Genomic DNA, 24,108 nt, shown 5'->3' on the forward strand with positions numbered 1-24,108 from the left:
CGTCGTCATTTTTGGGATTCAAGATCGGCTCTGTTTGGGTGCCGATGCGACCGTCTACGACTGCTCCGATGTCTTTCGCAGGGAAGCGTTTCAATCTTAACCATCTTTGTCGTGACCGTACCTGTGGCTCGCCTACCATCTTGGGTCGGGATAGTTTCGGCTCTGCTGTGTCGGGCCCGCCTGTCCTTTGTGCTGCCTCTGTCTCTGAGGGTTCCGCGTCTGGTGACTTCTGCAGCCAGGGAGTGCTTGCGACATGCTCGGGGGTGCAGGTGGCTTGCTCGGGGATGCCTGCGTTTTATCCGTCCTTTTCTCCTCGGCGTAGATCGGGGATGCAGGTCGCGTGCTCGGGGGTGCCTTCGATTTATTCTCCTTTTTCTGGTCGACGAAGGTACTTTTTCTCTTCTTTCGCTCCTTTTGATGTGCGAGGAGTTGTTATGGCCAGAGGTAAGGCAAGCAGGCTCTCCCCGATTCAATTATCGAGATCTCGCCTCTCCTTGTCTTGGTGGTCGTGTTGGCCACTCGGTTTTCAAGCCGTATGGAGATCGGTGGATACCGTGGGTCCCGTTAGCGATGTGGCGAGGTCTTCTTGGGTGAGCAGGGATTCTCTTTGTCCGCTGTCGTCATCTTGCTCTCCTTCGGGGGCATTGGGGTTCGGGCTACCGTGGCTCCCTGGCGGTGTTTGTGTCTCTGTGTCGGCAGGGGGCGTTTTGCAGCCTCGGGGTGCGAATCTGCTCGCATCATCATCATCATCATCTGTAGTATCTTCCTTTCTGTGCTCGTTGTTCGAAGCGGGGCGGGCTTTCAGGTGGTATGGCGGGTGTGACGAGGCATCTTGGCCTCGGTCAGGAAGATGTTGGCTGTCGTGGCTTCCCGGGTGGTCTGAGTCTTGGGCTATGTTGTTGTGGATCATTTTGGTGGATCCTTTCTTCGAGCTTGATGGGGATCGGGTACCGTCAGGTGTCGCCTTGGCGTCTAAGGATTCTCTCTGCCACTCGGCAGCTGCATCATCCTATATTTCGTTTGCTTCGACCTATGGGGCATATGAGTTTGGGTCTTTCTCGCGTAACAGGTCTCATCTCTCGGAGGACTCTCTCCTTGCTCGGGCCCACAGGTCGCCTATTATCGGAGTCCCGATCCGACAGTGTTTCTTCTTCAAGCTGGTTGATGGCCTTTCAGTCTTGGTTTCGTCTTTCTCAACAAAGTGCATCGTATGTCCGATTCGCCTGGTCTCCATCAGCTTGGTAAGTGCCCATCTGTTAGCCGTGTTTTGCAGGGCTCCGTTGGCATTGAACTCCTCCTCTTTCATCCGGGAGGGCGACTTCGCAGACCTGGAGGGCTCCCCAAACTTGGTCTATCCGTCAATTGCGGGTTCGTCATCTTTGAGTGGTCAACTCTCATCCTTTTTGGGTCTGTCTGTGGACGATGCAGCTCGGCGGCTCAAGCTTGCACTTTCCCAAGCCCAGCTCCTCAACGTTGATTCTGTTATGCGTGAGTCCTTGGCCGCGATCGCAGATCGTTTACCGACCTTGGTCGCGGATGCTGGGCGTATCTCGTTCATCAACACCACTTCTCCTTCGGTCGAGGGGTTATCTCCTCCTGGGTGGGATGGTCTCCCTATTAGGAGACGTCGTCGACCTTCGCTATCTCCATCCGGCGAGTCTGGGGTCTCTCCTAGGCGGTCTGTGAGGATCCGCACTCCTCGGGTATTTTCGGACTTTCAGTTATGAAGATCTTGTGTTGGAATATTCAGGGACTGAATTGCCCCACCAAACGTCTTTTCCTGGCGAGTTGGATCCGTCAAGAAAAGCCCGATCTTATTGCTCTTTGTGAAACGAAGATGGCAGATATCTCGAGCTCGGTCGTCTCCGAAATCTGGCGTGGTGCAGATTCCTTCTTCAAGCCTGCGACTCAATATGCGGGAGGCATCCTCATCCTTGGGAAGCATTCTCTAGCCTTACAACAGGTGGACGAAGGTACATTTTCCATATCCATCACTCTTCCCTTACCTACTCAGACTATTTCAGCTGTGGTCACTATGGTGTATGGTCCCCACCGTCAAAGCCGTCGGGAGGAGTTTTGGTTGGACTTAAATAGGGTAATTGCTTCATTCGGGGATCAACATATTATCATGGGAGATTTCAACTGCCTTATGTCTCCTATCGATTCTAGCTTTCCGGTTAATTTCTCGGCTTCAATGAGGGGCTTCTAAAATTTTATTCAGATGAACCGGTTGTACCACGTTCCCCATGTTGGTGAAACTTTCTCGTGGTCCAATCGACAATCTACTCCATGCTTCCGTCTGCTAGACAGGGTGCTTGTTTCGTCAGAGCTGCTGAGTTCTATTAATGACATCTCTTGTTGTCTTCTGCCACCATCTGTCTCAGACCATAGTCAGATTGTTATCCGATGGGGTCAAGGCTTCACCGGAGATAGATCCTTTAGATTTGAGCAATGGTGGCTTAAGGAGGCGGGCTTCGAGTCGTTAGTCCATCAATCTTGGAGTAGACCTTGCTTTGCAGTCCGGGTGGCTACAAGATGCATGGTTAAGCTTTTTCGTCTATCTCGCGATATCAAATCTTGGCTTATCTCCAATAGAATAAGTAAATTCCAAAATCTGGGGGATTGGGAGCGAGAGCTGGCTTCTATCAATCAGTCTCTCTTGGATACGTCCTATATGAATGCATCAGATATTGAATGTCTCAATGCTAGATCGGCCAAGCTGACTCTTCTAGTGCAATCGTGGCGTCTAAAGGATGAAATTTGTTGGAAGCAGCGGTCAAGGGTGAATTGGCTTAAAGCGGGTGACGGGAATACAAGGTTCTTTCATTCGTTAGCATCTCACAGGCATCGAAGACATGTGATTCACACTCTGTATATCAATGGTGTCTCCTTTTCGGGCGATCAGGTACTCAATGTTGTCTCCAACTATTTTTCTAACCTGTATTCCTGCAACCAAGCTGTAGGTGGCAATATGGGTTCAACTTTATTTTTTTCCATGAATCGAGCCCTAGCCAACTCGATTCAGGGGTTGTTCACCGAAGAAGAAATCGTCTCGGCGGTGCGGGAGTCGTCTGGGTGGAAAGCTCCAGGATTTGATGGCTATCCTGTGGATTTCTTTCGCATATTCTGGCAATGCGTTAAGAGTGACATTCTTAGTGTCTTCGCCGAGTTTCATCGAAATGGCCGATTGCCGGTTCATTCTCACCTAGCAATTGTGTCGCTTATTCCTAAGGAGGAAGCCGCATCGGATATCTCGCGGTTTAGACCTATATCAGTGTTAGGGAGTTTATATCGCATTATCGCCAAGGTCTTAGCTAACAGGATGCGTTCAATTGCTCCTAGGATTTTCTCAGAGGCTCAGTTCGCCTTCATTCCTAACAGAAGACTTCAACATTCCTTCATTTTGGCCACAGAAGTGTTGCACTCTCTCAAGATCAGCGGGGGGGCCTTTTTCACTCTGAAGCTTGACTTTCATAAAGCCTACGACTCGGTTCATTGGCCGTTCCTCTTCAACATGTTGGCAAACTTGGGTTTCGGTAGGCGTTTCTCTAGCTGGGTGCATGAGCTGGTAACCAATGCCCAATCACAGATTCAGATCAATGGGGTCAAGGGAAAACAATTCAAACTTGGTCGTGGTCTTCGACAAGGATGTCCTTTGTCTCCGTTACTCTTTAACGTCGTCTTTGAAGGCCTGGTGGTCTTGGTTAAGAGGGCAGTGGAGGGTGATCTAATTGAATCTCTCGGTATTCAAGAGTGTCGTAGTCAGATCCTGACATACGCTGATGACATAATTATCTTCGGAAGGGCCTCCATCCAACAAATGTTAAGATTCAAGCTTGTCCTTCTTTTTTTTCAATCGATGTCAGGTCTATCCTTGAACTACGAGAAGTGTTGTCTTTCCATGGTCAACGCCCCAGCTTCTATGTTGGACTTGGGCCAACGGATATTCGGATGCTCGGTTTCGGTTAACTCTTTCTCTTATCTGGGTCTGCCGCTCCAAATCAGTCGTGTATCAACAGCAGCCTGGAGCACCACTATCCAAAGGGTTCAGAAAAAAATTTTGGGCTGGCAAGCGTCCTACCTTTCTATCGCAGGTAGACTAACTCTCATCAAGCACGTTCTTTCTGCTATGCCAGAATTTTTTATGTCTATGTTCCTGATGCCCATGGGGGTTAGTAAGAAGATAGCTCAGGTAATGACACACTTCTTGTGGTCTGGGCGTGGTCACGAAAACAAGCGCCACCTAATAGGGTGGGACACTCTTCGACTACCCCAAAATAGGGGGGGTTTGGGAATCAAAGACCCCCGGCTGAGGAGTATGATTCTTGTCGTGAAGCAGAGCTAGCTTGCACACCAACCTGGGTCTCCGTGTGCAAGCGTGCTTCTAGCTAAATACGGTGGTGTAGAATCATTGGTGGGGGCCACAAGCGTGCGTCAGCGATCTATGTCAAAGCTTCGTCGATCATGGATCCAAGCATGGTCTGCAGTTCTATCTCATAATGGCAATGTTGAATCGCAGTCTCTGTTCTTTGGTCGTAACCTTGCTCCGAACGGATCTTTCCGCTCTAAAGAAGGCTACCTCGCTCTCCTTCCATCGAGGGTGGACCGGTTTCCGACGAACCTGATATGAGGCAAGGGTCCCACTCTGAGATCATGTTTCCTGGCTTGGCTAATCTTACACAATCGGGTGCAGACTGACAACTTCCTCAAATCCATCGGTTTTCATCTGCCGAGTAAATGTGTGTTGTGTGAGGCGACTGAAGAATCTGCCTTTCACCTTTTTTGGGAGTGCTTTGTTTTTCAAAACATCTTTAAGGTGACTTGGAATAAGCCGGGGGTCAGCGTGCGTCAGGAATCGTTCGCCAATGATTTGTTGTGGGGTCCTCAACCAGTTCGTTATTGCAATAAATGGCGTATTATTTGGCGAACTTGACTTCTCTCGTCATGGCGGGCCGTATGGATGACTCGCAACAACGCTATTTTTCGGCATATTCCGGCAGTGTTCAACAAAATGGTGAACCTTATTTTGGCGGACGTATACGCCATTCTCCGCATCAACATCCCTGATCTGCAACACCATCTGCCTCCAGGGACCATTCATGATCCTGGGTGATGCTCGTCGCCTAACTGTATTGGCTTCTTGTTTCTTTCTTCCTTTTCTCCTTGCATCTCTCCTTTTCTTTTTTTTTCCCTTTTTTGGGGCTCCTTGGCATGTCTTGGGCCCGTGTTTGGTTTCCCGGTAGGTTCAATGTTGGTTGAACCTGTTTTCGTTTCGTAATGTTGATGGTTATAGTTCGTCTCTCTCTCTCTCTCTCTCTCTCTCTCTATATATATATATATATATATATATATATATAGAGAGAGAGAGAGAGAGAGAGTACCAATAATTTAAAATGTTGAAAACATACTTCTTTTTATAAAAAAAATAATTTAAACTTTCTAATTCTATGCGATGAACTTCCAACGACACCAACTAAACATGTTACAAACCGATGTAACAATTTTTGGTTTCATTCTTCAAGTCCAGATTTATGTCTCAAACATTGCTGATATTTTGAAAATGTCCACGTTTCCAAAGTTCAATATCATTCCAAAAAATACAATATTTTCAAAATATTGCAAAATTTGAAAACATCACTAAAATTGCATGATGTTCTATTTATTATTATTTTTAGATAGGCAAGCTGGGGTTAGGCAGACCCCCACCGGTCATACAACCTTATCCTTGGGATTTGAACTTGCAAAGTCCCAACACAAGGTGATGTGCACTAACTGCTCCTACCGGAGCCCCAGTTGGTGCTTATATGTTTTATTTATACTTTTATACTTTTTCATATTTTTATAAATGCCTATATTTTCTCAATATTTAAAAAAAAATCAAAATATCACGAGATTTTTTTTAGAACGATATTTGTGACATTGGTCTCGATCTATCACTACACATGAATGGATGGTAAGTCAGGGGCATAGGGGGAAGAATCTGATACCCCTCAATTATGATTGTGCGACCTAATCATCTAGTTATATCATTCGATTCCACCCATTTCATGCAACACTAAACACAAATTCTTGGAAGTTTCCAACATAAATCAGCCGTGAAAATTTGAGGAGAAACAAACAGGAGATTATTGATTTACTAGTCAATAAAAGTAAGCAATTGTTCATAACATGGGCCAAATCATGCACCAACTTTATTTGAGGTGAAAGGTGACCAAAGGAACACTTTTGTAGCTTCTCTACTGCACCAAAGCAGGTCGGTCTTTTGCGGAAGCAGATCAGGTCATGCTGAACATGAGCGTTTTGGCTCATGCCGACATCGTGGCCGTCTGTTTGCATTTTGGATGAATGCCACGTGGTTTTGTTGACATTTTAGCCTTTTAAAATACAAATCGGACGGCCACGATGTCGGCATGAGCAAAAACACTCATGTTCAGCATGACCTGATCTGCTTCCGTCTTTTGAGGCACAAAAACTAGATATCATCTCAGGATATGCTAAAAAATAATTCAAAAACTCTTTAATTGTGTGTTTGCTGGACATGGAAATGCATGATACCTTGTGTATTTTCACAGGTCACACAATGGCAACCCAAATGTGGGGGCCAATTTTCAGATTTGGAATACTATGATTATGCTCTTTTCAGATATAATCTCATATTAAATATTGTTATTTTCTTTGAATTTTATTAAATCCAATCTGATTGATCATATTGGAAGGAAAATACAATGTTTTAAACTTTTTTTTTGCAGGATACAATATTAGCATGTAAAGCTCGGATACAAGTTTAGTTCTACTTCATTGGATCCCGTTCAGATTCACATTTGGGAGCATACTTGGATCTCATAAGGCCATTTGAGATCTAATTATTTAAACTAAGTTGATGCAGTTTAGGATTGTGTGTCGGTGTGTACACACACACAGAAGGGAGTATCATTGAACCCCCTTTCATCAAACAAAAAATCAAAGGCGCGGAAGAAAGACCTTTAGCCTGTCACAACTGGTCTTTGATGTTACACCTCTCTCTCTCTCTCTCTCTCTCTCTATATATATATATATATATATATACACACACACACAAATGTATCATCAAACACTCAGACATTTTTTCACCACTGCTCCTGCAAGATCAATGGTAGAAACATCTTTTTTTTCACCCCGTCGCTAAAGGTCTAATACACTGAAAAAAGTAATTATGGACGTGCTAGGCACGTCCCCAACGTTACCCTCATCCGTTTTTTTTTAAGGAAACAGTAAACACTTACCTCACAACCAAAGCAATGTTAGATCATTCATTGTCCCCGGATCACAAGAAATTTAGCATGAGGAGCTCAATTTTTTTATGGGCAATTATAATACAAGAAAAATGCTAATTAGAAACGAAAATTTGTGATAAATTTTTTCTGTCGAAAATTTACAACAGATTAGCGAGAGAAAGCTATTTGTCGCTAAAATTTTACTTATTTGCGAAATTAACAACAAAAATTTTTTTGTCAATAATCCGTCGCTAATTAACAACATATTAGCGATGAAATTTATTTCATCTCACGATTCGTCGCAACTTAACGACAGATCAGTGGCAGAAATTTTTCGTCGCTACTTGGTGACAGAGTAGCGACAGAATTTTTTCGTCGCTAATCCATCACTAATTTCTCCATAAATCTCTAATTCGAGTCCCTTTCTTTCTCTTTCTGTTTTGTCTCTGTCGCCCATCGCTCACCGCCCACCACCTGCCGCCTGACGCCTGCCGACCTCCCCCTTCGGCTCAGGTAACCCCCGACTCCCCCCTCTCTCTTTCCTTTTTCGTCGACCATTTCCTTTTTCGCCAGGGAGGGGTCGAGCCTCCCTGTCTCCCTGTCTTACGGGATGCGAGGGAGGGGCTCCACCCCCTCCCTATGCTTTTTCGCCAGGGAGGGGCCGAGCCCCCTCCCTGTCTCCCTATCTTACGGGATGCACGGGAGCTCGACCCCCTTCCTTGTTTTTTTTTTCGTCAGGGAGGGGTCGAGCCCCCTCCCTATCTCCCTATCTTATTGGATGCGAGGGAGGGGCTCAGCCTCCTCCCCTATTTTTTTCACCAGGGAGGGGGCTCGGCCCCTCCCTGTTTTTTTTTCGTTAGAGAGGGGCCGAACTCCCTCTCTGTCTCCCTGTCTTATGGAATGAGAGGGAGGGGCCTAGCCCCCTCCCTATTTTTTTTTTCGCCCGGGAGGGGCCGAGCCCCCTCTCTGTCTTACGGGATGCGAGGGAAGGACTCCGACCCCTCACTGTTTCTTTTTTCGCCATGGAGGGGTCGAGCCTTATTCCTGTTTTGTTTTGTATATTTGTGCTTTACAAGTACATTGCTGAGTTAATTACGCGATGCTTAGTGCTAAGCATCGCATGCGGCTAAAAATGTAATGCAAAAAGAAATAAGAAAAAAATGCAAAGGCAAAAGCAATGCAAATCAGGTAAATACTCGTGGTGAGTAAGTGATGCAAGCGCATCACATGTTATTTAATTTATTTGATGCAAAACTTTCTTGTTCACACACTCACTTAGTTGTGGATATCTTGGACTACTTTAATAGAGTTTGTAGATCATGCTTTGCATGATTTTAATGTATAAAAATAGAAGTGTTCTTATTTTTGGAGTTTGGATTTCATGCTAGGCATGTATCTGTATCCATGATTGCATGAAGTAATTTTCTATTTGATTATTCCTTCCATGTGAAATTGTATCATGAAAACATGTTTCAAATGAATGTATCATTTTATGAAATGCGATTTCATATTTCTAAATATCATCGTGATGTGTATAAATATGATGTGATGGTGTTACACACGAAAATATTGAATTATCAATGCATGCATAATAGTTCATGGAATTGCATTATTATGATTCTCTTTTAACTGGTGATAATAATATTTGTAACGTTATAGGATAAAATGGCTGCAAACCATGAATGAATGTAATGTAGGATAGTTGATAATGAGGTGTCACATGAATATATGGATGGTGTTAATAATTTTATTGAATTCGCAACGACAAGTGTCAGTACAGTGGATCCCACCAGTCGGATCAGATGCCCTTGTACGATGTGTAAAAACAATCAATTTATAGAACCTCATGACGTTATACATCCCCTATACAAGAAGGGGTTTATTAGTGGTTATCAAAATTGCACACTTCATGGTGAAGAATTTTAGAATAATTTTGATGCACGGGTGGATGTGATGCATGATAATCCATATGTGAATTTGATATTTGATGTTGCAGGACTAGAAATGGGTTCTGTTATGGGACCTAGTGATATATCAACTGAGGTAGAGAAAAAAATATCAAACAATGCAACTAGTAGATTTTATAACTTACTTAAAGATACTGATGAGCCACTATGGAATGGTTGCGAGAGTCACACTATCTTGTCATGAATTGGGAAAGGATGACAACACAACTGATTTGAGAAGGGATGGCAACACAACTGATTTGATCAGAGTGAGCCAACCCGCTCGGGACAAACACTTACCTCACAAAAACTGCAGTCAGGCCTGCATACAATCCAAGACCAGCGACCACAGTGGACCGAAAACCATTTTGTCATCCAACGGTAGGTCAAAGTATGAAACTAATAGTTTTCCCACCTGGTACCCAAAGAGGTGGGAGGCGGCAGCCGTGAGCACTGGATTAGTATTGAAGACAAACACATCACTCTTGGTGTCGTTCATGCATCGGTTACCTCGTATATATATATATATATATATATATATATATATATATATATATAGTAGAGCGTAGGTGCTTGTGATAAGTGCTTAATGAGTTTTTCAGGATTTTTTTTTTTTTTTTTTTAAATTCTGAAGCTATTGTCTGACAGAGGTGAATGGGTTTTTATAAGGTTCGAAAAAACAATGGTCCATTTTTTTTGTAAATTTTAAAGGCTCTAAATAGCATTTTTTCATTGAAAATACATGATCCATGTGTGGATTCCTCGTAAATCAACCATGCCTAACGAAAAAAGCATCTGAAGAAAAGAAAAACCCACCAAACACCTAATGTTCAAGTACATGTAAGAGATTTATCTTACATTGAACCTTTCCATTGGTTGAAATGACTAAAGCACCTTTAAAAGAAGGTCAATAAAAAATTATTATTTTTTGGACAAAAAAATCACTTTCATTTTTCAAATTGAAATTGCTAAGATGCGCCTTGTCACTTTTGAGAATATACTCAACATTTAGTTTCTCTTTAAAGAAAACAACCACTCACTTATCTACAAAATAATTGTTATTTTAAAACATATTGTTCTTTCAAGAGTACTTTCATCGTTTCAATTAGTTGAGTGCCGCTAACATTAAAATAAAAAGGTCTAACATTAGAAGAACCATAAAAATTATTTAAAAATGGTTTGCATGACAGGAGGTTAAAAAATAGTAAGTTAAATCCCAGATCTTGTAAGGATCTCCATGTGCAGATTCAATATTATTGGTTAGTTCAGATATGTTAATACTGACATCTAAATCGGATTGAAAATGCCTGCATCTCTAATTTTTCATGTGTAATAATAAACGAGAGCAGATTCCCATGAGTTCTCATGTTTAGATTCATGGGAAATAGACTTCGTGTGGAAAAGTGCATTACAATTTACACGATCAAGACTTCCAAATAGTTCATCCTCTTCAAATATGGACAAACAAGAAATCTTTGTAAGCACAAGAAAAGATTATGACATAACAGGTGATAACTCCAACTCCCCATTCAGAAATTCAAATAGAGCAAATAAACACTTCGTCGGTCTCATCAGAATTCATAATCAATTCTAACCCATTATCAATTATAATAAGAAGCAGAGCCAACGCGGCTAGGTAGGTCTCTGATCTGAGGGGGTTTTTTCTTTGTAAATTTGTAAAGAAAAAAGTGCATTGCTCAAGGGAACACGTTTAAGTCATAAGGGAGACCATTCCTTGCAAAAAGAATAAAAGATTATGATGGACTTGGGGGGGGTCTCTAGCATCTGTCACAATCACACGCCATCTAGGGTCATGTCATGGGTGACATGATTCTGATACAATAGGACACACTGACACAATCTTGACACGTACAAATATTAATTTAATATTTTAAATGATTATTTGATTATTTTTAATAAGATTTCAGTAAAAAATATATTTTTATATCTTAAAGCATCAAAAAATAGTTTTTATTGATTAAAATATTCAAACAATATGTGTTGCCATATTTTATTTTCAAAAAAAAAAAATCAAACATGCGTGTCGAACTCGAGTCATGTAACGCCCCAAAATTTCAAACTGTCGAACCTTTCAAAAAATAGGCTAGAGACTAGAAAAATCTTTTTCCTTCAGAGTTTGTTTATGAAATCAACGAAAGACTATTCTTTTATTAAATTCAAAAAGGTAAGCTGACAACCTTGGGCACATTAGCTAAAGGAACCAAAACGCATAATCCATGCTACTTGCAAAATACTTGAAAAAACCACTTTCATTTAAGAAGTTCCTCAAATAGTACAAAATTTGGATATCCCAAAGAAAATCCGTTAGAAAACTCAAAATGTCTGGGACGCGAGCTAAGAGTAGGAAGAGAAAATCTTGAAGTCATCTTGCAATCACACCATCACCCGTGGTGTACCTAATCATCACCAGTACCCATAGAATGAGTTAGTTTCGCAAAAAACTAGTAGGTGCACAAGAGATAATACATGAAACTGAATTAAGAGCATTTAATTTAGTATGCTAAGTAGTTTAAAGCAGATATGCAGTTAAACATGTAGCCGTGCAAAACAGGTAAGTAGTTCAAGCAAGTAAGTAGTGCAACACAGGTAAGCCGTCAAGCAAGTAAGTAGTACAACTGTCAAACACAACATGACGATTCATTTGATCGTAAGTTGTGAACTACTACGTGATAAGCAAGTCTCATGACCCATCAACCAGTGTGAATAGACTTTATGTTTTGATATTACTGGTCTACAGGTACGCGCAGACAAAACGTAGAAACAACTGCGACTAGTTCGAATGTTTGTTATTCTATGTATTTTTAATAACCCGAATGGCTAACTGAGTCCGCTCCTAACGGGACGGCTTTTGTCGAGAGAGGATTCTCCAAAGGCAGGTAAGTGGCAACGGATGCATCCAACTTCTGCATAAGTCCATGGGATCTACCACTTAGGATAATGTCTGGCAGTCCCTTCTCCTAACTCCATTGAAGTTTTGTACCGTTTCGTCCTCTTCCTTAACAGGCAACAAGAAGCGAATGAGTGCGTTAGGTGTTGCTTAAATAACGACCCATTCTATGTTGTGGTCTTTCAACCACTCGAGCATCTAGCCTGTGAAGGCGATCAATCACCATATTATGTGATTACAACATTGTACATTTAGAACTATTCGAGGCCGCACGACCATCTCATCCGAACATCGCAGTACTAGCATGTAGTGCACGACTACAAGTACTCTAGAATGAAAGTGGTATAACACCTCAATAGAAGCCTCAACAGAAGTGTTTTACAAAGATGTAATGTTTCTTAAACTTTACTTTTAACATTCTTTATCTTTTGAAACAGCCAGCAGCTTGTGCCAACATTCGACATGCGATTTTCTAGAATCTCATCTGCTATCAGGGTATTTACATGCCTCGCATGACACGATATCGACCTCGATAGACGAGATACGGGTTTCTCAACAGAACCCCCACTAAGAAGTTCGCTCGAGGCCCAATTCGGGGTTACCTGAGATATGTCAAATATACGAACAGAACCAGCCAATCACATCCTTTCAAATACTTCAATTTGGGGCAGTTTGATGCTTTTGCGTAGCTCTCTAAATCTCAAGTCTACTATGCAGTAATTGCGTACTCGAAGAGCCAGGATCCTTGCGAGGTATCTCTCTCCTTAGATAAGGATATATCACTAGCTCCCGACTCAACTCTTGTCGCAAGAGGGAGAGTGGTAAATTCTCTTTGCATCCTCCACGAGGATGCCTTTATAGCACATGTAAAGAGCGAAAACCTCAGCATCATCTGCAATGGCAAGGCAGTAACAACATATTTGCAAAAGCAAGAGCCTGAGCACAAAGCGCGACGACAAAGGAAAGATATGACAAAAGTAAAAGACAAGGATCGCGAAACCGCGTCCTTGAGTTAAATGCATACTCCTATAAATATATATTTGTATATATATTTAATTAATTATCCTTTTTAGTTAATTGAACTTGATTCAATTGTCCAAGTCCTTCGTGCAATCTTCCCCTACCTTGGGGAGTTGCAAGCTTGTTGGTACCAGTGAGTGTAAACAATTGATGGCTCGGGCCACAGAGCACGAGCGGGATCCGTCGTACGAGCTGAAAAAGTGACGTCTTAGCAGGCTAACACCAAAAATAGAATGTTAGGAACATTGCTGTCGTCCTGACGTGAAGGAAGCAGAGGCAGGGGCATCGAGCCCTTGCGCACCTGCTATCAGTGCAAGAAGCAAGGATTGCGAGCCCCTGCTGACCTGCTATCAAAAATTTACGAGGAGGCAGGAGGTTGCACTCCTGCCCTCAGAAAGCGAGGGCAAGCAGGGCTGTGCCCCTGTCTGTCAAAGTAGAAGAGTGGCAGGGGGCTTGCCCCTGCCTGCCGAAAAACAACAGAGGCAGGGGTGATGCCCTTGCCTAAAGAGAGAAGAAGCACAGGAAGGGGGCTCGACCCCTCCCCGTCGAAAAAGGGGTGCAGGGAGGGGCTAGACCCCCTCCCCTGCCGTAACAGAGAGCAAGGGGCACGGAGGAGAGCTTGACCCCCTCCTTTACCGAAAAAGAAACATGGAGGGGTTGGGCCCCTCCCCGGCTAAAGGTGGTGCATGGAGCAGGGAGGGGAGATCGACCCCTTCCCTGTCGTAACAAGAAGCAGGGAGGGGTATTGATCCCCTCCCCTGTCGTAACAAGGAGCAGAGAGGGGGCTCAGCCCCTCCTCTGCTGTAACAAGAAGCAGGGAGGGGGCTCGACCCCCTCTCCTGTCGTAACAGGGACCATGGAGGGGTCTCAGCCCCTCCCCTGCCGTAACAGAAAGCAGGGAGGGGCTCGACCTGGGTGCAGGGATGGGCTGGACCCCTCCCTTGCAACCAGAGGGCACCGGGAGGGGCTCAGCCCCTCCCTTACCAAACACAGCACAGGGAGGGGCTCAGCCCCTCCCTCGCTAAAAGGAGTCGTAAGGAGGGGGCTTTGCCCCTCCCCTGCGATCTAGGGCAGCAGGGAGGCGGCTCGGCCCTCTCCTTGCCCAACGGAGAAGTGAGTGAGAAAGAGAAGCGAGAGGGGAAAAGGAGAAAAAGTGGGGTGGTGGATGCATACCTGGGGTTGTCGGAAGGAGCTTGCCGGAGGGGAGCTCGATGAAAGGAGGGGGGTCGTCGGTGGTGGTGCTCGACAACACAGAGGAGAGGGAGTCGGTCTCAAGAACCTCACGTCCTTTGCCTCGTTGTCCAAAGGGTTTGGGTCGGGTCCGGGTCCGGATCCGACCCGAATCTAAATATATATATTTTTTTGTGTGTGTTTTACAAGTCAGGTGTGAGGTTATACTCATGTCTTTGTGACATAACTTAGCATTGGAATATAGGACTGCATAAATGAAAGCTGAGCACATCATAAAATCAAAGGAAGGAAAATGACACTTACAATGACACACTTGGGTTCTAGTGGGACAGATCAGTTTTTATCAGGGAAATTAATAAACAAATTCCTAGGTGCATGATATCAGAGTAGTGCCAACTTGTTTTTTTTTTCTTTTTTACTTTTTTTCCCAACTGGGTTGTTAGAGGGTTCTAGCTAGGTCAGGTTAGCAGTTAGAAATTGGCGAAGTTCTACATGAGGCAGAATGGATTCAAGTTGATCCAGATCCAGGTCCAGGTTAGGCTGAACACAAAACAAAATAGATACCATGTGGTGAACACTCCAGTAGGTAAAGTTTTGGGTCGTACCATACTGATCATTTAATGTTAATGGATCCCCCACTGCCGGAGGATATCCAACCGATCTGATAACTGTTACTGGACAAAGCAGTAAAAAGCCAAGGGTTATCTGTTTTTGTTGTACTCGACCTATGCAGTGTACCAGTCATGGACTCGGTATGAACCAAAGATCTGGAAGCTCTTATACATCATCACTTTTTTTCATGGATTCAGATAGTCAGGTTCCAATATGAGTGGTCAAAGGAACTAACAGGAAATCCAAAGTTTATGGGGTTCATTTGCATTAATATGTGGAACGAACCCGTGAATCATGGACCGTTGACCTCGAGAAACCTGGCAATCAGATCCGCCATTTCTCCCCAAGTCTCACCGGATTTGAGGATGGAGTACCAGTCGACATCTGCCTCCGGCTGGCCACCTGGTCTACGTAACCCCCCATCCTGATCGATCAAGGGCAAGATGCCAAACCCCTCGTTCAAAAAAGAAAAATTAGGGTGAGGGAGGCTGCAATCACATTGCACCAATTACATGTTGCACCTGAGCACAACCCATCAGCTGTCGGAAGCGGATCAGGTCATGCTGAACATGAGCGTTTTTGCTCATGCTGACACCGTGGCCATCCGATTTGCATTTTAAAAACCTCAAAAGTCAACAAAACCACGTGGCATTCATCCAAAATGCAAACAGACGGCCATGATGTCGGCATGAGCAAAAACGCTCATGTTCAGCATGACCTGATCTGCTTCCTCAGCTGTCGGGGGTCCCATTGCACCAATGTGGGTGCACCGACTGATCCAAATTCGATTTGGTGTGAGGTCAGATCAGGTGCAATCTCATTGCACACCAGAACCACTCCACCTGACTGCCATACATACTGTGAGCTATGGGGCCCAACAATGAGATGGAGGGCAGCCAGGTGCAGTCCCACACTTTGGTTACACTGCACCTGATCCTTATACAGATTTGGTGTGCAAAACAATTGAAAATCATCATCAATGGTGATTTTCAATATCATCTGAACCAAAATCCGTGCTAAGGGGGTCGAATCAACGCCAAAATGCACACTTATCATGTGTTTTAATTGAAATCATGTGATCTTTATCAACACCATTCGTTGTGCAAACATGGGGATCGCTTATCAAAGGTGCTTATGTCATCGTTATGGGAAGAAAGGTGGCAATGAAGGCCATGAAAAGTGGTAATTTCAGTACCCAAACAAGCTGGGCCTAGTGGGTTCCGATGCACCCGTTATCCAAAACAACTAGTTTTATTTATTTATATTTTTTTAAAGAAAAGGAAAGTAGAACTTGCATGAGGAAGCCGATTAGGGATCCGGTTCCTGATCCAACTGGTCATAATGGACATTGTGATTGGATCCACATGCAAACTAAGGCAAGCCACATGAGTCTCCCGTGATGCAACATTGACTTATGCCTATAAATATGGGTGAACCATCGGGAGGAGTACCACAAGCGAGAGAGAGAGAAAGCTAGAAAACTAAAGCAAGCCATTAATTATTAGCCATGGAGGGAAAGAAGGCAAGAGCAGTGCTGGTGGTGATTGCCATGATAGTGCTGGTGATGATCGCAGTGATGCCGCAGGGCGCGGATGCTCAAGGCCCTTGCACGTCCGGGCCCTGCTGCGGCCCTCTGGGCGGGAACAAGGTGAACTGCAGCTCCATTGGCCTCCCATGCTGCAGTCGCTTTGGCTATTGTGGTTCTGGGCCTGAGTATTGCAGCTGAGGTGATGCATGGCCTCATGCCTTAGCAATGAATAAAATGCATGGTGCTCTATGCCATGCTACTCTACCAATCAAATAAGGAGCTTATGGTGATGTTGTGATGCATGACAGTCACACATCACCAAGCTTTGTCTGTCTTGTACTGGCCATGTACATGCACTTATGCATGCGTACTTGTGCTGTTGTCATACGTAAGCATGCTTCCTGTCATGTAACATGGTTATCTTCTACTTAATGCAGTGAACTGGATCGTTTTAATGTAAAGTTCGATATCAGAGAGAGATCTGTGTGTGTGTACTCTCACCTCATCCAGTTTCCTGTTAGACTGTCACAATTGCATCCATGAGATTGGAGTCATATGCCCAGCTTATATTATTTCTAACACGTGAGGGTTCCTGTCATATGCCATATGATAGGTACTTCAGCTGTCCATTTTTTCTGAATGTAAAATTCGATGTCAGAGAGAGAGAGAGAGAGATGTCTGCGTGTTCACTCTCACCACATGCATCCAGTTGCCTATTAGACGCACAATTGCATCCAGGAGAATGGAGTCATGTTCCCAGCTTGTCATATTTTTTTAGCATATGACAGGGTTCCTGTCATATGCCATATGATAGGTACTTCAGGTTTGCATTTTTTCTCAAACGCAAGGTTTAGGCTGGAGGAAGGTGGTTTACGCTCAATCTGACACGTTAATCCAAGGCAATCCAATTCACTACCTGACAAAAGTTTTGAAACCTGTATCATAATTATGTTCAAGATTCAAAAGATTGTGTCTGAGTCGTTTCAGTGCAGTATATCTTGGCAAATTTGACCATAGATCCGATGAAGTACAGTTGAATCTAGATTGGAAAATTTGTGATAAATTTTACCGCTTTTCAGTAAAAAAACAATAAAAATGTAGATGTAAAAAGCATAGATGGAACGGATATGATTCATGCCCATACATAGATCCAACAGAAAATATCAACCCAAATCCGAAAAACTCCAACCAGATAAGTCAGAATCTGATCTGAACACATTCAGATTCTATTTTGAGAATTACATCCGAAGATAATGTGTCAGTTTCAGATTGGAGATCTCTGCATCAAAATGTGGGTCTACTACCTTGGGGACATACATTAATTTTTTTAATTTAGAAAAAAATCAGGTGTTAAATGTAATAAGGCAAAAATTGGACGCTTTTGTGTAAATACCTGATGATCTGGATGACCTTCTGCAGGACTCCACCGTCGAGTGCTCTCTCTCTCTCTCTATCTCTATCACTCGACCCCTCGAATTCCAATCCTCCTCTTCTTCTCCTTCTCGTAGATTCAAGTTTTTGCTCGATCGATTTCCATCTGTTCCCCGATTCAATCATTTCATAAGAGAAGATACCGATCATTTCGATTGCCGTCGCCTAATCGCGGGCGCTACTGATCCAGAAAACCCTAATTTTTAGCCCCCCAAAAATGATGCAAGTAGGGCTTCCATAGGATTTTCCATCACCTTCTTTCCATCCTTTTGGGGTTCTCTTCTGTGAAAGCTTGCGCGGTCTTCTCGTGGTAAACACGGTTTCCGATCGATCGAGAAAATTTTTCTTCATTTAATTCTAGGAAAATTTTGCCAGGTTTTCTCTTTCCCTTCTTCTTTTTTTATTAAATAGAATTAGGGTTTTGTTCGGAATCTCATTTGCTCTACGCCTTTTTTTTCAATATTTTTGTTGTTATTTTCATGTGTTTTTATTTGAGATTTCTGTTGATTTGGAGTTGATTCCACGGTAAGATTTGCTATGTTTTTTTTTAATTAAAGATGGTTTTTTGTTGCCGTTTTGGAGTTAGGGTTTCATTCTATCGTTTCTGAGGGTTTTGATTTTTACTGATAAATCGCGGTTTTTTTCTTTTTCTTGATTTGTTTTTCCTTTTGTTGTTATTGGTGTAATCGTTATATTTAATCTGGTTAGCGTTTCAATTATTGGGTTTTGTTCGTCTGTTTCTTTTGACTCGTTCTGGCTGAGTACTTTTGTATGATCTCTTGGTGGTTTCTGTGAATATATATATATATATATATATGCTGGCTTTGGATTTCCTTCTCATGATTTGATCATTTGTGGGATCGTCTATGCCCTAATTTCTCGTGTCTTTCTTGTGTTTGGATTAGGGTTTTTGATTGTCAGGGTTTTCTGGTACATTGGCTGAGGCCTTTATCTTGTTGGGGGTTAGGATTAGGGCCTTTTGGTTCGGCAGATGTAAGCACTTGCAGCTTGTGTGCAGTGAGAAAACGCGGTCTTCCTTGTTAGGGTTTCTACTGGAACTTTGCTTCTTCTTTCTAGGTCTGAGTATTGATGATGTTTTTGTGAAAGAGTGTGGTTGTTGCTGAAAAGTTGGGGATTTTTCTTAACTGGGTATCTCAGAATAGGCCTCTGTTAAGAAATTGGGTGTCTCTGATAACGGTGTTTTGTTCATAAAGTGGATAATTTTGGTTTTGGGGGTTTTCAGCAACCTTGGTGATCATGATGGCTCCCCCTCCTCCGAAGAAACGGAACATTACGTTCCGTTATGATATCAATGCGACCCTCTCTGAAGCTGGGCTGCCTTCTTTCTCCATTGTGGGGAGGCAGAAGAAGCTCCGGAAACTGCCGCATATTTTCAACAAGGTTCTGGAGCTGCCCTTCAATTCAGAGGCCAATGTTTTGGTGCAAGAAAATCAAGATTGCTTCAGGTTCGTGTTGATCACGGATCAAATCACGGAGGACGTGCAAACCCAATTGGTGGAAATCATCCCTGGTGTTTCCAAAATTGTAGTCCATGGTCGGAACTTGCTCGAATTGTCGATGGATGAGCTAGAACTGGATCGGTGGAGGTTCAGGCTGCCCCCTTCTACGAGGCCGGAGCTTGCTAGTGCCGCTTATATAGCTGGAGAGTTAATTGTCACCGTTCCGAAGAGTGTAGAGCTTGCAGATGAAGGTCTGACTGAAGGCGAAGAGGAAATTGATCCTAATGGAAGCGATGGTTCGCCTGGAACTCTGCCAGATACTGACAGCCATGCTAGTTCTGGAAGTGGAAGTGAAGGAGCATTGGCTGATGGGTTGGCCAATTTGCAGGAGTTCGATTGCAAAAGGAACACCCAAAGCTCAAATGGTTCCTCGGTTCAGCACCTTGTTCTTGTACAGTAACATCTAATTGCAGTTTTGCCTTTCTTCCCCTTTGAGACTTGAAATTATGCTAATCTTAGGTTTGGAAACATCACATCAATGTATAAGCATGTTTTTGAGCCTATGGATGGTCATAGTTTGATGTTGTTTTGGTGTTTATAGTGAATCTGTCCGTCTGTTTAGTACTGATTTCATGCTTGTTTCAACTGCAATGACTTTCATGCTTGCAATTACCACTGCTTTGCTTATTAATATATCTTAGCCCGAGTATTTTTGTGTTTCTCAATCCAGTATTGATATATTGGTGGCCACAATTTGAACTTGAAAAAGCAAGCCACAAGTTGAACTATGCCACTGCTTTGTGAACTAATGTAACTTGGCCAGACTTTTCTTGTCTATGAATCCACTACGGATGTATTGCTGACCACAATTTTCAGGCTAAAAAAAATCAATCCACAAATTGGATGCTGCCTTTAACAAAATCAGGTGATATTCTGAGATACAAAGAACAGTTGTAGGATGTTTTAGGGGTAGTACTCTTACACCTCTTCACTTGTTGCTAGCCATTTGTGGATTGATTCAAAATGCTACATTATGATTGCCATGCTCTTTTCCTTATATGAATCAGACAGACTAAAGATTAACCTTCATAGTTCAAGGTTAACAGTCTCATGAAATCGCTTCCATGGTGTTGATCACATCAACATGTTCCAGTTACCATGTAAGGCTTCGTTATGCCCTTCAAGCTGTAATGAGATATGCGGAAATACAAAGAGTGCTATAAGCACTTACAATGTCCACCAATGGACACACAAAAGAGATAATAGCAAGTTCACAAGGAACAAGACAAAATATAAATGCCTCTTTATTGAAAGAGAGTGAGCTCTCTAGAGTGTAAATATACAAAGGGGTTCACCCCTATTTATACAAATAAAATGAGAGAAGGGGGAGGCCAAATGGCCTTAAAAGTGGCCTCAAAAGAAGAGCCACAAAGGGGGGCTCCCATGGAGTCGTTGGTGGCCCCAACGACTCAATGGTGGGGCCCCCTTAAGTGGGTAAAAAAGAGGAAATTAAAAAAAGAAAAAAAATAAATATAAACAATAAAAAAGAAGAAAAACAAGTACCCCTAATGGGTACATGTGAAATGATTAGAATACCCCTATCGGGTAATGAATATATATATATATTGATTACATGTATTTTAACACCCTCCCCCAAGCTTTACGGGGATATAACCGAGAGCTTGCCGAGAAGGAACATAAAACGAGGAGCTGCAAGGGTTTTAGTGAAGAAGTTCATCAACTGGTACTCGGAAGTAACGTAAGGGAGAGTTATGGTTCCTCTTAGGTATTCATCACGAACGTAGTGGCAGTCCATCTCGATGTGCTTAGTACGCTCATGGAAGGTGTGATTGCTTGCGATATAAATTGCACTTTTGTTGTCACAAAACATCTTCGAAGGAGTAGAGATGACTATGCTCATATCACTGAGGAAACTTCTTAGCTACACAAGCTTCATGGTTATAGTGGCCTTAGTACGATATTCTGCTTCTATTGAGGACAATGATAGTTTGTGCTGCTTCTTGCATCTTCAAGAAATCATAGTCACCTAAGAAAACACAAAAACCAGTAGTTGAGACTCTATCACTAGGATTTCCTTCCCAATCAGCATCAGTATAAGCAATTAAATCAAGTGATGAAAAAGAGAAAATAAAAACTCTCTTAGTTACGATGTTTTTGATGTATCTGACTATCCTTAAGACTGCACTCATGTGCACAATTGTATGTGTAACGACCCCAATCCATGTCCTTTAAAAATATGGAATATTTTTTTTCAATGCGGAAACATTCCCAGAGATCCGGGGTCCTCACAGTTTCAATTTTCATTGGATAGCCCAACCACCACAAACGAAGTTGCAATCATCATCCATAACAACCAACTAAAACTCTTTTATTAATGAACTAATAAGAGTATCATACACAACTCAAAAGTGAAGTAACAGCTGCAAAAATTTAAAAGAACTAAGAGAAGCAAAAATAGAGCCACTATGTCCCCTGCTGAAGCTGACAAGCTCAAGTATGACTCTCTTCCATCCTCAGTAGCCAGTCCAGCCTCACTGTTCACCATGTCCTGTGAAAAACCAACAAAGTAGGGTGTCAGAACCGAAATTCTGAGTACAGCTACTTCTAAAGAAACCAGGTGAGACAAAGAACATGGATAAGATTTCATACAATGATTTGAGTGAGTACATATATAAAATTTGCAGTATTCAAATATCCATACCTACCAACAATTACATATGCTCACCAGTCAAGAACATTAAAGCAGTACCATATATCAAGAACTAAATAACCAAACCTTGCAACATGATTTCAATAAGTAAATCCTATGCTACCACCAAATCATGTCATGATATAGAGAATGATTCAAACATGCATGATCTAATGCATAACAGAAAAATGCATTATTATGTGCAATGCATGATTTCTTCTGTTATCTTTCATTTAAGTTCCATCTTTCCATATGCATGCGCTATTAAATGCACACAACCTTAAGTTCATTTTTTTAATTACCGTTGCCCGCTGATACACCAAACGAGTACAATCCCCGAGGTCAAGTAGGTTCCCAGGGTAGCTTAACACACAATTTGTATTTTATTACTGGGTTCCAACTTAGCCCTCGACCGAATCACCTTCGGAACATTAGACCTCCACATCTAATGTCGGGGACACAAGGGACACCCCACGCCCACAAGTGCCACTTTCTTGGTACCATAACAACAGCTGTGTCAAACACACCACTCCCGGGTAAAGTGACGGATTCTCCCTAAAACCGTGGTCAGGAGAAAAAACCTCAATATCGGGTTCAAGAGACCAAATTACAGCACACGAAGTTTTTGTATCCTCACAGTCTCCCCAAGACCGGATTTCTAAGATTCTCATACTCCAGATGAGATATCCCAGAATGTATATTACACTGTTCTTATTCATCATATTTTTATTTAAGATAAGTTTGCAACACCATATGCAAAAGTAAAGTGAAAACCCGCATCCTCCCTTGCGGGGACCCATTCGGGACTCCAACCCGTATAAACCACTAGAACAGTGTAGTAATGTGCCAAACCATCTTATGTGGTTCAAGTGATGCAATTAAAAACATATGAGAAAGAAAACCAAACCCACGGCTCTCCAGGTCGGTGATGGTCCATTTAGGCGCATCACACAATAAAACCCAAATAGTATTTATTCATACACTAAGCCAAAGTATCAAATGCATGTACATTCATGCAAATATAAACCCAAACATGTACATGTAATTACTCAACCATATGCACTTTCACTATGGTTGGTAGCTACATCATATACGTGTATTAACCAATGCACATTTCCTTTGAGTGTGAGTGTGCTCATAAATTACACATACTCATCAAGCATACATGATTACAAAAATCTCAATAACTTGGTAGTTAAATGACAACACATTCTTATAATAATGATAACATCACCAGGACAATGAACCACTCTTTAGCAAGATTAACCATATATACATATTGCTGGGCAGAACTTATGACTTTCGTATATGAACACATATGTCAACCTAACATGAAAGAACGGTATTAGCATTATGAATAACATCAAACATGATGAACATATGTAACTTATTGAACGTATACCAATGCGTGTTGGACTGTTATTATGCCTGTTACAGCTTCAGGGAGGTCAACACATGCCTTCAGTTCCCTACAGAGAGTTTATTTTATGTTTGGCACTGAGACCATTTTTTTTTCTATTCAGATCTGAATTTAGATCATGTGCTGAACTTGTTAAATCCGTATTGATTTCCGGGACCAACAACACGATTTCATAGCAGTCAACACGTCCAATTACAAGTATCTATTATTAGGTTCAGACGAATATTTAGCACCCATGTAACTGGCTGATCAATATAACAAGAGAGCATACAAATACAGACTTGATTAGAATCGAGTTTGATACAGGTAGTTAACACATAAGTGTCCAGACTTAGAGTCGATCAATAACACACATTGTACATGCCCAGGCATGCACCCATGCACAACATATACACACCTCACATGTGCACACAGGCACTAGACACCCATCCACTCTGTGTATGATGATAAGCCCCTGATCTCACATAACACATCATTTGCTTTGATTCAAGAGCACATTTTATTGACTCTAATTTAATTTAACCACATTATATCACATAAAATACTAAAACATCGAGAATCAATCATTAAAGGAGTTAGTATAATCAAATTAACAAGAAATTGGAAACCCTACAACTGGGGCCATCCGA

The 24,108-nt window shown here is 42.4% G+C and overlaps 1 protein-coding gene across 1 annotated transcript; it reads left to right on the forward strand.

Annotated features, from left to right (window-relative positions):
• Positions 1–17,881: 17,881 nt before the first annotated feature.
• Positions 17,882–20,018, forward strand: LOC149829310 (uncharacterized). The gene is made up of 2 exons (XM_090017340.1): positions 17,882–18,264; positions 18,795–20,018. The coding sequence occupies exon 2, from the start codon at positions 19,147–19,149 to the stop codon at positions 19,807–19,809; it is 663 nt and encodes a 220-aa protein (XP_089873466.1). The 5' UTR covers positions 17,882–18,264; positions 18,795–19,146; the 3' UTR covers positions 19,810–20,018.
• The last annotated feature ends 4,090 nt before the right edge of the window (positions 20,019–24,108 follow it).

This window comes from Nuphar pumila, chromosome 9 (assembly GCF_984573655.1).
Source record: "Nuphar pumila chromosome 9, dmNupPumi1.hap1.1, whole genome shotgun sequence".
NCBI classification, from domain to species: Eukaryota; Viridiplantae; Streptophyta; class Magnoliopsida; order Nymphaeales; family Nymphaeaceae; genus Nuphar; species Nuphar pumila.